Source organism: Planococcus citri, chromosome 3 (assembly GCF_950023065.1).
Source record: "Planococcus citri chromosome 3, ihPlaCitr1.1, whole genome shotgun sequence".
NCBI classification, from domain to species: domain Eukaryota; kingdom Metazoa; phylum Arthropoda; class Insecta; order Hemiptera; family Pseudococcidae; genus Planococcus; species Planococcus citri.
In genome coordinates, this window is record NC_088679.1 from 3,251,419 (window position 1) to 3,266,859 (window position 15,441).

The following is a 15,441-nucleotide window of genomic DNA, read 5'->3' on the forward strand; positions in this document are numbered from 1 at the left end:
CATAACTTGGCGCCGAATTGATGAAAATAGTCCAAATTCATACCATTGGTGAGTAATGTCATTGTGAACGACATATTCAAATTTCAGATTCCTAGGTCATCCCCACCTCATGTAAGGTGGAAAAACGTGATTTTGACCCTATTTTGACCCCTAATCACTATTAAAATTGTCCTAGGGAGCCCCAATGTCCAGAATACAATGGAATGGTGCCACTTGAGTGCCTTTTGCAGGGTTCAACTTTCCAACCCCATGTGACCCCTCTCCAAGGTCAAAACAGTGGATTTTTGTGTGTTTTTTGACATTTAGCCAAACCTACAGCCCCTCCAAATTGACCTAGAGGGTCCAAATTTTCACAGTACATTGAGAGGATGTACCCGAAGTGCCTTTTGCAGGTTTCAACCTTCCAACCACATTTGACCCCTCTCCAGGGTCAAAAAAGTAGATTTTTTCGTCCATTTTACATGTTTTTTGAAAATGTCGACTTTTAGCCAAGCCTACAGCCCTTCCAAATTGACCTAGAGAGTCCAAATTTTCACGGTACATTGGAAGGATGTACCCGAAGTGCTTTTTGCATGTTTTAACCTTCCAACCCCATTTTAAAAGAAAGGTCATTTTTTTGGAGAGGCATAATATGACCCCAGATAAATGAAAAAGGTCCATAATCATACCATCGGTCAGTACCCCAATTGTGATAAACATATCCAAATTTCATCTTCCTAGGTCATCTCCACCCCGTTTAAGGTGGGAAAAACCACATTTGACCTCAATTTTTGACCCCCTCACCGCTAAAATTTATCTAGAAGGTCCAAATTTTCAGCATACAATGGGAGGGTGCCCTTTAAGTGCTTTCTGCAAGATTCAACCTTTCAACTCCATTTGACCCTCCTCCAGGGTCAAAAAAGTGGATTTTTGCGTGTTTTTTGACATTTAGCCAAACCTACATCCCCTCCAAATTGACCTAAAGGGTCCAAATTTTCACAGTACATTGGGAGGATGTACCCAAAGTGCCCTTTGCAGGTTTCAGCCTTCCAAACCCATTTGATCCTTCTCCAGGGTGAGAAAATGGGATTTTTCAGCTATTTTCAAGTTTTTTTTTCAACTTTTGGAACACCCTGTAGCCCGTTCAAATTGACCCAGAGGGTCAAAATTTTCACAGTACATTGGGATGATGTACCCCAAGTGCCTTTTGCAGGTTTCAGCCTTCCAAATCCATTTGACTTCCTTCCAGGGTAGAAAAAACTGGATTTTCAGCCGAATTTTTAGCCAAATTTTTGTAAAAAAATGGGCTATTTGCGGTAGGCCAGTCATTTTATATTTATATAGAAGTCCTTGGAGTCAGTCGTCCTGTGCACATGCTAAAAGAAAACTTCATGTCTTAGGAAGAAAAACCCATACACGAAAGTGGCGTTGCAGCAAAGCTTTAAATACATAGGTAATGTTTAATAACAGTCATTGTGTCACCATTTAATTTGAATAATGTTTTCAATTGAAAAGCATATCCGTCGGCTTTGAAAAGCCTGCAATGTTTCTGGTACAAAAATTTGGCTCTTACGTAGCGGCAGACTGCTACGACTTTTTATACTTTTCCCTTTAATCAAAGTATTTCCGCGCCATTTTCTCAGAACTCAATAAGGAAAATACGAATTTAAAACGATGGTTTTCAATTAGGTAACTGCCTATTTATCGTGAGAGTGATAGTTTGCTTATCTGTATAAAAAATTTAATAACTTCCCTTAATTATGTAGGCTACATAGATACCATCAATATTTTCATATGTACTTGTCTTTGATTGCTCCCAAGCTTGGACGATGTATTATTTTCCGAGCTGTTGTCGACAATTGTTTTTCCATAGTTCTCAGAAAGAACATTTCTTGCATGTTGATTAAAAAATTTTCGTAAATAACATTTTTGATAAATTTGGAAAAAACAAATTCGATTAGTAGATAGAAAATGTCAATTTAGCCGAAGTAATTTTTTTTTTATTATAAAGTAAGTAGAGAAAATTATTTACGTTAGTTTATCCGCCAGCCTATTACGTCGTGTACTCTGATTCTCAATTGTTATTTTTTTACTCTTTTGTTCGTGTAGGTAGCTCCTTGAGTTCGTTAAAACTGTGTGGTTGCATCAACTGAATGATCGACAAAAAAATAATGAAGATATTTACCATCTTTTCCCTACACCTGTATTTATTACCAGCTGTAATTTGGGCTGAAGATTTTCCTCCTGCTCAAAATTTATCATCTGGCACAACACTTTTCGCAAAGATAAGATCCGAAGGAATGGTTTACGTCGACAAAACTGCTTTCATTGAAAAAATACTGCAATTCAGCCAGCCACCCTTCATTTTACTCACCCGACCCCGCGGATTTGGTAAAACTACATTTGTAGACACGTTATACGAGTTTTTTTCTGGAAATAAAGCTCTTTTCGATGACACGTACATCGCCAAACAAATACCCGGAAATTGGACGAAATATCCCATTATCCGTTTGAATTTCAGTTTTATAAGGCCTATTAACAGTGATGCTGATATTGATCGGTATCGAGAGGACCTCGCAGATAGACTACGCTCCATAGGAAAAGAACACGGACTCGACCCTGCAAGTCGTCGTTACTCGTACATTGATTTACTCATCGAAGATCTGAAACGAAAATATGGACAACCTGTAATCGTCCTCATCGACGAATACGATGAAATATTCAAAAAAGTCAACCCAAAAGATCCTAAATTATTTTCACAGTTTATGAAAGTTGCTATCGCATTCTTTCACATAGTGATATCGCAATCAGACAATCTTGAACTGGTATTCATTACCGGAATTTCTAGGCTATCCATGTCCGACGGGATCGACGGGATGAGATACGGCGTGCCTTATATGTGTATCGAGGATATGACTTTCAACAAGAAGTTCTCTAGTGCGATGGGATTCACGTTGGATGAAATAAAATCGAATTATGGACCATCCTTGCAGCGTTGGGCCACTCATGATGGAGTGAGTACCTCGACTGTAATTCAAAATCTTACCCATTGGTACGACGGGTATAGGTTCAGTTTGGAAGATAATGAAACCAGAGTGTTCAATCCCATTTCTGTGATCAACACTTTTATGAACTTGAAAATCGATAAATATTGGGCAAAGAGTGTAAAAATAGATACAGAAATCGAAAGGACGATGAAAATGTCCGAAAAAAAGATGGATGAATTTTTCCATTGTAAGGTAAAAGCTAAAGATCTGGAAAGTTTGTACGATAATGAATTTAGTTTCGAGGTTCCACCGGCGATTTTATTACACAATTACGGATATCTGACTATCCGAAAATATAATCAAAGCTCAGGTACCGTAATACTCTCGTACCCGAATGAGGAAATCAAAAGTTTAATGACATAAAACCACTAAACTCACCCTACAAACCAAGCTGTGTGATCATGGGATAAATATCAGTACCTATCTGAGCTACAGCTAGTAAGGATCTGATCGGAACGGATCGCCAAACGAAATGTAGTCTCAACGGAATAACTATAGCTGGAAAATATCCCAAAAAAATGTAGACGAGTTCTATGTACTATTAATACCTATAGTATAAAATCTGAAGATACAACACGTTTGTACGATTATGAATTCATTTCTGAGATTCCACCAGCGATATTACTACACAACTTCGGTTATCTCACTATTAAAAAGTATGATGAAAAATCAGGTACCGTACTACTCTCCTACCCAAATACAGAAATCCAAAATTTAATCAAACAACAACTACAGAATCCACCCAATGAACCAACGTATGCTCATGAGACTTGTAAGCGCAGAGTAAGAATCTGATCGGAAATGATTGCCAAAAGAAGGGCGATTATGGACATATTAGCTGACTGGTCAAGTAGGTAAAACTCTCAGTACACTTCCACCAATTTTAAATACATGTTTTTTTCTTTTTTCAATTGTTATTGAAATTCGTATAGATATGTATCAATTTGTTCTTGGGGGGAAAAGTTCATAATATGCCCACCAAGAGGCGGCGAAAGAACACCTCCTCGCAGATGAAACATTGCTGTGAAACATCTACTTACTTACGACTTACGTACATTTAAAAAAAATCTTTTGAATCCAGAAATGCTACAAAAAATATTGTACTGTAACAAAGTGACATTTTTTCCTCTCAAACACATACCTACCTACCATATCAACGAATTCACAGCATAAGTTCGGATTCAAAATGTTTCTGAAATGCTCAATAAACAACTTTTGCAAAAATATTCAAATTCCTCGCAATATTTTAACATATCTTGATACGTTTCAGTACATCCAGAATATCATGACTCACTTTTCAGCTTAAAATTGTATAAAAATTCTCGAAGAAATTCTTCGAAACGATGGAAATTTTTCAACGAAGGATGACTGGTGGGAAATCCAGAGTAGAAGTGACTTCGAATTGGTCTGTAATCGCTCCCAGGGTTGGGAAAAACGGGTTCTCTCGATCGAACCGAACGAGTGACGCAGACGTTAATAAAATTGCCTACCTAGTTTGCCGTAAATACGAGTACATCTACATACATACAAGATTATGATGTGCATTTTAAAAAAAAAAATCTTTCGAATTTTGAGGCGAATTGCGTAGAAAATTCAGCCTCGGAGGCATTTCGGTTCGAAGTAATAATTCATTTCCGGTCTCAGATTCTTTCTAGAGCGCTTTCTTGTACCGAAAATCGCATATATTTGGGGGCTCGAAATTGATACCTATTACAAATTACAAGTATGTCTTTCAGAAATTGCATTTTTTTTCCTCGTCAGTCATCTCACTAATTTGGCGTTGCTGAGTACAACAATACATAATCTCATGGGTTGGTTGGAGACCCCTGGCAGATGCACCGAACATGACCCTCAAAATTTTAACTTCCCCCCCACCCGAACAGAATCTTTCTCATACTGTTTTTAGTGTGCTACTGGTCTCGGTCAGAGATAAGTAGTCATTCAGACGAAGAGTAACGATTATTTTTCATTCAATTTAGATTGAAATTGCGTCAGTGGGTCACAAAAATTCCATAAAATTGCATTTTTAGGTCACATAAGATTTCACGCAATTGCATTTTTTGGTGACGAAAATTTCATAAAATTGTATTTTTGGTCACTAAAATTGCAATTTCTGGTCAAAAAAATTATATAAAATTGCATTTTTTGGTCACAAAAAATTTTTGATCACTAAAATTGCAATTTCTGGTCGTTGCATTTTTTGCTCACAAAAATTATATGAAATTGCATTTTTTGGTCTCAAAAATTGCATTTTGAATCGAAAAATTGCATTTTTTGGTCTCAAAAATTGCATTTTTGAATAAAAAAATTGCTTTTTTTGGTAACAAAAATTCCATAAAACTGCATTTTTTGGTCACGAAAATTTCATAAAATTGCATTTTTGGTCACTAAAATTGCAATTTCATGGTCATTGCATTATTTTGGTCTCAAAAATTGCATTTTTTTAGCAACAAAAATTCCATAAAATTGCATTTTTGGTCACTAAAATTGCAATTTATGGCCACAAAAGTTATATACCTAAACTTTTATATTATTATTTTGGTCTCAAAAATTCCACCAAGAAATTGCATTTTTGGGTCACAATAATTCCATAAAATTGCTTTTAGAGTCACAAAAATTGCAATTTCTGGTCATTGCATTTTTTGTTCACAAAAATTATATAAAATTGCATTTTTTGGTCTCAAAAATTGCATTTTTTAATCAAAAAATTGCAGTTTTTTGGTAAGAAAAGTTCCATAAAATTGCTATTTCTGGTGATTGCATTTTTTGGTTTCAAAAATTGCATTTTTTGGCAACAAAAATTCCATAAAATTGCATTTTTGGTCACAAAAATTATGTAAAATTGCATTTTTTGGTGTCAGAAATTGCATTTTGAAACAAAAATTGCATTTTTTTGGAGACCAAAGTTCCATAAAATTGCATTTATTTTCTTGGTCACAAAAATTTCATATAATTGCATTTTTAATCGCTAAAATTGCAATTTCTGGTCATTGCATTTTTTGGTCTCAAAAATTGCATTTTTTTGGTAACAAAAATTCCATAAAATTGCATTTTTTGGGCACGAAAATTTCATAAAATTGCATTTTTGGTCACTAAAATTGCAATTTTTGGTCATTGCATTATTTGGTCTCAATAATTGCATTTTTAATCAAAAAATTGAATTTTTTTGGTAACAAAAATTCCATAAAATTCCATTTTTGGTCACTAAAATTGCAATTTCTGGTCACAAAAATTGCAATTTCTGGCCACAAAAGTTATATAGGTACCTAAACTTTTATAAGTATTATTATTTTGGTCTCAAAAATTCCACCAAGAAATTGCATTTTTAGGTCACAATAATTCCATAAAATTGCTTTTAGGGTCACAAAAATTGCAATTTCTGGTCATTGCATTTCTTGGTCTCAAAAATTGCATTTTTTAAATCAAAAAATTGCAGTTTTCTGGTAACAAAAGTTCCATAAAATTGCAATTTCTGGTGATTGCATTTTTTGGTCTCAAAAATTGCATTTTTTGGCAACAAAAATTCCATAAAATTGCATTTTTTGGGCACGAAAATTTCATAAAATTGCATTTTTGTTCACTAAAATTGCAATTTCTGGTCATTGCATTTTTTGGTCTCAAAAATTGCATTTTTTAATCAAAAAATTGCATTTTTTGGCAACAAAAATTCCATAAAATTGCATTTTTGGTCACTAAAATTGCAGTTTCTGGTCACAAAAATTATATAAAATTGCATTTTTTTTCTCTAAAAAATTAAACGAAATTGCATTTTTTGGTCATAAAAATTGCAATTTCTGGTCACAAAAGTTACATAAACTTTCATATTTTGGTCTCAAAAATTTCACCAAGAAATTGCATTTTTGGGTCACAATAATTCCATAAAATTGCTTTCAGGGTCACAAAAATTGCATTTTTCAGTCACAAAAACTTCATAAAATTGCATACCTATTTCGGTCACAAAAATTCCGTGAAACTGTATTTTTGGGCCACAAATCTGCATACAATTGCATATTTTGGTCACAAAATTGCATTGTTTTGGTCACACAAATTCCATGATGTTGCATTTTTTGATCACAAAAATTGCATTTTCCAGTCACAAAACTTCCATTAAATTGCATTTTCGAGTCACAAAAACATAAAATTGCTTTTTGGCCACGAAAATTCTATGAAATGTTATTTTTTTGTCACAAAAATTGCATGTTTGGGTCACAACAATTTTCGAAACCATCACCGATGAACTCAGAGGATCGAAAGTACGCTACATAACAAAATTTCAGCTTTCTTGGTCAGTTTGATAAAATTTTGATTTTTCAAAAATTTGCCAAAAATCGAAAAATATGAATTTTAGCTTTTGAAATTTTGTCATGGAGGATGGTGGTGTATTTCCTGTTCCTCCATCGATCTGTTTTGTCGCAAAAAAAAAAAAAAACATTCATTTTAGTAGGAATTGTTTGAAGAAATGAGCCCGTTTCAGACAAATTTTGAATTTCACAGGTATGTTGGAAGAAAATACTCTTGAAAATACACAATATTTTGATGGAAACAATTTTTGAATTCACCCCATCAGCTCGAGGCCATAACAGTTCAATTTTTCAAGTTTTTTTTTGTCAATTTCACAAGTCGAAAAGCTCACCCTTCCCCACCGCATAAAACGGCCGAAGGTGGTGGAGTGGGGTAGGAGGCAGAATTTCAGCTCGAAAATTCTGTTTAGAAGTACCGAACAATAATCCATCACAATTTCCTGAATCTGGGAACAGGGGTATTTCACTTATCTCACCAGGAGATACACTTTTCAGTTGTGTCATCACATCGTTGGAGCATCCCCAAATTAACTATAGAGAGTCTGACGTCTGAAATTCAACATAAATAATTAATAAATCATCTCAAGAATCCTTCATATAAAAGCGCATCACACCCACCAAAATCCCAATTCGAACAACAACAACAAAAAATAACTCGAAATCACAATTTTTTAATAAGAAACTTATAAATAAAAACTGTCATAAAAAGAAAAAGAGACTCTCCATAGTTCTCAACACTATCTACGTAAATTACATAGGTATAATTAAAATAATTTTGATTAAAAAAATCTGTTAAAGCGAATTCATCATTAAAGGTATTGTACAAAATAAAATTTCAAAGGTATAATAAATGTTGAATAATTGTTGACAAATAAACAACCTATTTAATTAAAATAGTTTACACGTACAGTATACCTATTACGTTCAACATGGCGTACTTCAACAACATTATTTTTATACATAAATAAAACGAAAAAAAAAAAAAAAATACTTTAATAAAAACCGTATTGTATGATTACAACGCGTGGACGAGAGAAATCTTTCTATAGGTACATGGTAATAATGGAAAAACGATAAATGCATTTTACACACGATGCGTTGTGATGCGATTCTTTCTCATTAATTGTCTTCTACACGTCGATGCTTTAAGTACGTACTATTTTATTTCTACGATGAAAACATATACGAATTCTATGTACACAAAATCTGGATACTGCAGCCTTCGGAATACAACAAACTAAATACCGTCAGTTTGTTTCAAATATGTACATATTTATACGGCTCGACTCGATTGATTAAATTATTTCAAGCGCAGTGTGGGGTATTGGAGACTGGACTTGGCATGATTACCTTAATCTATTTTAATCGCCGAATATATTTTCTTAATGAAGAAGTAAACGGAGAAGAAACCGATGGTTGAAGTGAGCAGCCAAAATGTAACCACCATAATGGCGCTGTAACCGAAATAAAGCAACGTTGGGACAGCTTCGGTGATTTGTAATTTGGTCATGAAGTAAAATATCGAATATAAGAACATGTGTATAGCAGAACCGCCTGATACGAATAGAGATCTCCACCACCAGTGATAATTCTGTAAAAAATAAAGATTATTCGATGAAATAATTGTGATCAAACAATTTTTGGAGATGAATTTCGAAGTGGCAGGGGAAGGTAAATTACTTACTTCGGCACACAATTGAAAGTATATCATAACGATGGATATTTGCGCGCATGAAATGACTAGTATGATAAAAACCAGGAACAAGAATCCAAATAAATAATAAAACTGATTCTGCCAAATCGCCGTAAAGATGAAAAATAATTCTATGAATACCGCTCCAAATGGTAATAATCCAGCTACCAACATTCTAAAGGAAAAATATCACAAATCAGAACGGTTTTTCTACACCATCTCTACGAATCATTTTTATTTCGCCAATACTTACGAGAAAACTGGATTCATATACCACAACTGTTCCGGTATTTGTCTAGGAATTTGATTGGTACGGACTGGATTCTGAATCGGTGGTTTTTTATAACCGATGTAATAACCAAGATACACCAACGGTAATGAAATACCGAACCAGATGAATAAAAGAGATAACATAGTTGTAAATGGTACAGCTCCGCTGGAACTTTTCTTCCATATGAAGAAGTTCAAAAAGAAACACGCACTGAAGACCATACCAGGATAAAGAACTCCAGTCTGCGAAACGAAAAATGAATTAAATTAAAAAACACAACGACTAACAAGAGAACCTCTTGAGGTGTCCGCCTCCGATTTGAACGAGACCGCGATTTTTGGAAAGAGCATGTTCTAAAACACCCAAATCCAAATTTTCAGCTGCCCAAGCTCATTTTTCGATTTTTGGCGAATTTTTGAAAATCCAAAATTGACTATTTTGGTGATTTAGGCTTTTTCAAAAAAAAGTACGTACTTGATCAGTCAAAATGTTCAAAATAAGTCCTAAAACTGATATTAACCCCCCAAATCCAAATTTCGCCATTTCCAGCCATTCTGGAGCCTCCAGCGCTATTTTTCAAATTCTCCAGAATCTTCAATTTGCTCCAGAAGGCGTAAATATGAAGCTGGGCAGCTAAAAATCGAGTTGTGTGTTATACTCGACCGGTTTAACGAATTTATCCACATTTGAGCCGATTCTGGAGCGGACATCTCAAGAGTGGTTTTTTGACCAGCTTTTTTTCAAAATAAAAATATTCAAAAACCAAAAATTCCGCGTTTGTGAGAAAATTTTTGAAATTTGCGCGAATCGCTGTATTTCGTCATTAATTAACCACACGAGAACGAATTTCGCCATTTCGAGCCTTTCTTGGTCCCTTTTTTAATTTTTGGATATTCTTATTATGAAAAAACCTGGTCAAAAACCCACTCTTGAGGTGTCCGCTCCAGAATCGACTCAAATGTGGATAAATTCGTTAAACAGGTCGAGTATAACACACAACTCGATTTTTAGCTGCTCAACTTCATATTCACGCCTTCTGGAGCAAATTCAAAATTCTGGAGAAATTGAAAAATCGCACTGGAGGCTCCAGAATGGCTGGAAATGGCGTAACTCGGCCTCAGGGAGTTTGTTGTGTTTGAAATACAGCGATTCGCGCAAATTTCATAAGTTTTCTCACAAACGAGGAATTTTTGGTTTTTGGATATTTTTATTTTGAAAAAAAGCTGGTCAAAAACCCACTCTTGAGGTGTCCGCTCCAGAATCGCCTCAAATGTGGATAAATTCGTTAAACAGGTCGAGTATAACACACAACTCGATTTTTAGCGGCCCAACTTCATATTTACGCCTTCTGGAGAAATTGAAAAATATCGCTGGAGGCTCCAGAATGGCTGGAAATTGCGAAATTTTGATTTGGGAGGTTAATATCAGTTTTAGGACTTACTTTGAACATTTTGACTGATCAAGTACGTACTTTTTTAAAAAAAGCATAATCACCAAAATAGTCAATTTTGGATTTTCAAAAATTCGCCAAAAATCGAAAAATGAACTTGGGCAGCTGAAAATTTGGATTAGGGGGTTTTAGAACATGCTCTTTCCAAAAATCGCCGTCCCGTTCAAATCGTTGGCGGACACCTCAAGAGGTTCCCTTGTAAGAAAAACTACAACGTTCGCTGACGAAGCAGAATTTTATAGATTTACCAAAAACGCAGCTTTTTTCCATCTTCGACCTCTGATCGTCTTATATATTCGAGCTGACACGAATCCAGCTATACCTCCCATAGCTGCGTAGAAAAATATAGCGCATGTCATCAAAGCTCCTCGAGACGCCGGCGATAACATTCCCAACATAGCAAACACTAAAAAAAAAAATCCACGTCTCATTATAATTAAATTTTCAATTTCGATGACATGACACCATCGTAAGTACGAAATATTCTCACAAATAGTAATCATCGACATCAAGAATATCTGAACACCGGATCCGATGGTGGCTACAAATAAACGAGGATATTTCGGCGGTCTGAAGATGTCACCGTGGACTAATTTCCATCCAGATTGTTCGATAGCTTCGTCAGCAGCATCGTCAGCATTGTACTTGGCGATATCTCTTCTCAACGTTCGGATAATAATTAGAGTAACTAATCCTGTAAAACATTAAAACCCATTATTAATACACCGAAAACCAAATAAAATCACGAAAATCGAAAAATTAGCGAAACACTCGAACCTGTCAAGAAAAATATAACGACGATCGAGTTGATAATAGAGAACCAATGTATTTCAACATCGGTCATAGCCAAATAGATATCCCAGCGTGAAGCCCAACTGATTTCCGATTCTTTCCAAGTCACAGAATACGTTAAGTAGACGTCCAATGGTCCGTTACTCGGTTCCAAAGCAGGCTGAGGTTTAGCCGATAATAAGTTTTGAGGCAGTTGGCAATTGTTAACAGGATCATTATCTCGAAGCGATAATTCCGATTTATCGATACTGTACGTTTCAACTTCGAAACCAACCACTCTGTATACTCCTCTGAAAACGTAATTGAATTCCATAACAAGAGGATATCTTTCGTTACCAATGAACGGTTCCAAATACGGTACACTTACCGGTTCGAAACTTCGTGATAACGAAGAATGAATTTCAGATGATTATGAATGTACGATTTACTATCGCGAATGAATCCTAATCTATAACCGTGTTCGAAAGCTACATTATTCGTTGACGGATTAACGATTCGAGTAGCGCAGGGTAAATTATCCACAAGTCTGAAACGCAAAACTCGAGTCAATTTGTTTCATTATCAGTCTCATTCTCACATATTGCAAAGCATACTCACAAATGAACGTAATAATCGTGCGAGATTCTATTCAATATGATGTTTTGTTGGTTAAAACTCCATTTCATCGGTCGTTTAGGAGCATGACATAGAACATGACAGTCGATATCTTCAGCCATTCGTACATCGTACGGTGTATTCACAATACGATCTCCGCGTAATACTTCGCCTAAACAAAGAAAACCCCAGAATTATTCGTACGATATTTTCTAGTTTCCGAAACACCGAACACATTTTAGTGATCGTGACTCACCCAAGTTTTCAGATTTATAAAAAGTGCCATTTTTAGGAGCACAGAACGGTAGCGAGTAGTATTCGTAGGGAAGTTGGGTTCGAGTACTGGTTATCTTTACTGCTTTTATTTCGATCGGATCGCCTCGTTTGAATTCAACGGGTGCAACTCCTGGTACATAGAATCCATCTAGTACACCGATGCTCGAACACAATAAGGCGATAGCAATTAACGTCGAACTAGTCTGTAATCGAACCAATAACATCGGAGAGATTAGTACATGATTTACAGTCATTTTAGAAATAATCTACGAGTATTTAGTTTGGAAAAGTGAAGTGTTTCTAGTGTTAGATACGACATTTTATCAACCAAGATAGGATAGGAAGACAGATTCGGTTAATTTGTTACGTACCATTTTTGTTCCACAACATGGATGGTCACAAGTTCACTATTACAAGACCAGCACTCAACTATGGATATTTCAGTGAATCATCCATATCTGTAATTAAAGTTATTCGATACCAAAATTATCAATTTTTCGGAAAATTTCAAAAAAATGACAAGTTTTTTTCTTTTTCTGAAAATAAAATTCATAATTTTTAGCTTTCAAGATGGAATTTTGCGCCAAGTCTATTGATTTTTTGTAGTTTGTAAAAATGCTACTAGGTTCGCTAGTTGTGTTTGTTGATTTTTGCCTTTTTTTCTGCAAAGATTTTCCGAAATTGCGATTAGTACGCGAGTGATCATCAGTGAATGCGTTTAATCGTGACATTTTATTATTCGTTTCTCGTGGTAATTAATTTATATTCGTGGGCTACTTTTGTTTAAAATTATGGATTGCGAAATGTGTTCTACCGATAGAGAAAACTGAGCTACAATATATCTTCAACTATTGAAAGATCGTTGCTACTTGTTGCTTCCGCGAGTACGTTCGTGACTCTTGATTTTACTTTTCGTCCTTGATCCTGCTGATCCTCTGCGAAGAAAATTCCGGGAAAATGCCGAGTCAGTAAATGCTAAGGTAAGCAGAACTACTTTAATGCACCTGTAAATCTACTGTTTCGTGATTTGCTTTATCGAATATCGATTTATTAGAACTATTAGAAGTAAATGAAAGTAAATAATCATATAAAAATAATGAGAATTTGAGATTGACTTTTGAAAGTATCTTACAACGCTTTTGAATGACTGAAAATGATTGTTAATTTGAGTATGAGTAATAAGTATGAGCTTGAAATTCCTGTTTTTATTTGCTATAAGTATATTCGTACGTACATAAGTATGTAAGTACATATATAACGATATCAATGATCGAAAGTGAATTAATAATTTGAGTGTATTTCAATTACAAAAAAGTGATTATCATGAAGTAAAATATTCCAGTCTTAATGAGTTGAGTGCACTTATTTTGAACACTGAATTTCCGCTGCTGTTACTCGAATCAGTGAAAGTCCATTTATGTAGAAGATACTAATGGAATAAGAAGGTTTTTGGTGATTGCATTTACACATGTAAGTAAATCATGTTATTTGTCCTTTAAAGGGACATTGTTCTCGTCTGAAAATTGAAATTATCATCTTGCTGTTTTGAGAATTGAGATTCCAATATTCGCATTTTAGGCATCGAAGCGAAGTAAATTTGAAATATAGAAAATATTGTATCGATGTGTCATGAAAATTACAATGGATCTATTGCAACCCTTTCATGAAATATTGTGCGATCTGTGAAACCAGATAAAACGAGAAAATGCCCATCGCACATCTGCGTTTTATTTGAATGAGTCATCCTTAGTCACCTTCGTATTCGAGTCTTTCGCCAAAAAATCATCATTGTTCAACGTTCGTAACTTCTTGTCTGCTTATCGTGTTTCGTTATCGCTGTTTTTGCGCATTTATTATGACACATCAAACGGCGGCGACCATTTTATCGCTACATATTTCTTTTTTCGATTTGAGTGAGCCTATCCTTTACGATGGTCGATGTATTACGAGAGCGTAGATTAGGTACTTATGTCTAAGCATCGGAGCATCATGTTTTCAAATTGAACGCTTTGGAAGAAGGTATTAGGCACCGTGCTAGTGTAGCTCACATGAAAAATTTCCAACAGAAGATTTATTTTCAAACTATGTCGCGCAATATTCATTTTTATCGCGATAGAAGAAAAGGTATCCTTCATCTCCATCCTCTGAATGTTCTAATAGACCATTTGAGTCATTTGAGCACCGTTGATGTGGTTTACCTACAAATAAAGTATATACACCCGTAATAGTCCGGCATATGACAATAGGAGTAATTGCACCCCCCCCCCACCGATCCTCCGGGACAACTTTTTTATTAAAGAGGACATCCTAAGGAACATTTTAGAGCAAACTTGCCCCAAAAAAAGTTGGCCTCAACTTACAAAATGGCGGCCATTTTGATTGACAGGTCTGCCGAAATCGCAGGTTTTGCGTTTCAACATAGGACTTGCACGAAATTTTTCAAACCTTACAAAGGTACATAGATCGAAAGATCATGCAAAAATTTATCACCTATCAAAATTTCAAGTGCTAAAGCGAGTTTTTCGATTTTTGGTGAATTTTTGAAAATCCAATTTAGGCCAAAAATGAGGGAAAAAATCAAAATTTTACCAAATTGATCAAGAAAGCTGAAATTTGGGATATATCCTATTTTCGACATGCCAAATCGATTGGAAGCAGTTTCAACACGTTTTGAGCAGTTCTGGAGCCTCCAGCAGATTTTTGAAACTCGAAATTCCCACAAAATTCCATCAAATTGGAGTTGTAAAGCTGAAATTTATTTTGAAAACTAAATTCAATACGTTACGAAGTACTGCAGGTGAATTTCAAGTCATTTTGGCGCCTCCAGCGACTTTTTGAAAATTTCTGAAGCCTCCAGCAGATTTTTGAAACTTTAAATTTTAATAAAATTCTATCAAATGGAGATGGAAAGCTGAAATTTACTGTACACTCCAATTTTAACACCCTCTAAAGACGACTTCAGGTGGGTTCAAGCCATTTTAGAGTCTCCAGCGACTTTTTTGAAAATTACTGGAGCCTCCAGTAGATTTTTGAAACTT

The 15,441-nt window shown here is 35.1% G+C and overlaps 2 protein-coding genes and 1 long non-coding RNA gene across 3 annotated transcripts in view; 2 read left to right on the forward strand and 1 right to left on the reverse strand.

The window, feature by feature from the left end:
• The first annotated feature begins 1,780 nt into the window (after window positions 1-1,780).
• Window positions 1,781-3,937, forward strand: LOC135840955 (uncharacterized protein in vnfD 5'region-like). The gene is made up of 2 exons (XM_065357715.1): window positions 1,781-1,989; window positions 2,089-3,937. The coding sequence occupies exon 2, from the start codon at window positions 2,133-2,135 to the stop codon at window positions 3,387-3,389; it is 1,257 nt and encodes a 418-aa protein (XP_065213787.1). The 5' UTR covers window positions 1,781-1,989; window positions 2,089-2,132; the 3' UTR covers window positions 3,390-3,937.
• Window positions 3,938-7,978: 4,041 nt separating this feature from the next.
• Window positions 7,979-12,946, reverse strand: TM9SF4 (transmembrane 9 superfamily protein member 4). Its single transcript, XM_065357631.1, has 10 exons — window positions 12,775-12,946; window positions 12,384-12,606; window positions 12,131-12,299; window positions 11,901-12,059; window positions 11,519-11,823; window positions 11,232-11,435; window positions 10,990-11,147; window positions 9,274-9,533; window positions 9,012-9,195; window positions 7,979-8,918 (listed from the first exon to the last, which is right to left on the reverse strand). Exons 1-10 carry the CDS (start codon window positions 12,775-12,777, stop codon window positions 8,679-8,681), a joined length of 1,905 nt encoding a protein of 634 aa, XP_065213703.1. The 5' UTR covers window positions 12,778-12,946; the 3' UTR covers window positions 7,979-8,678.
• Window positions 12,947-13,061: 115 nt separating this feature from the next.
• The window catches only part of LOC135840889 (uncharacterized), a 402,381-nt gene continuing 400,001 nt past the window's right edge, over window positions 13,062-15,441 (forward strand). Inside the window, exon 1 of the long non-coding RNA XR_010557795.1 lies at window positions 13,062-13,383. This is a non-coding gene — a long non-coding RNA (uncharacterized LOC135840889). The remainder of the gene's footprint in view (window positions 13,384-15,441) is intronic.

Coding starts and splice junctions, on each gene's coding strand:
- LOC135840955 (XM_065357715.1), top strand. CDS start 2,133: ATGATCGACAAAAAAATAATGAAGATATTTACCATCTTTTCCCTACAC.
- TM9SF4 (XM_065357631.1), bottom strand. Junction 11,148..11,231: donor GATGTCGATGATTACTATTT/GTGAGAATATTT, acceptor TTTTTTTTTTAG/TGTTTGCTATGTTGGGAATG. Junction 9,196..9,273: donor TATATGAATCCAGTTTTCTC/GTAAGTATTGGC, acceptor TTTTTCCTTTAG/AATGTTGGTAGCTGGATTAT.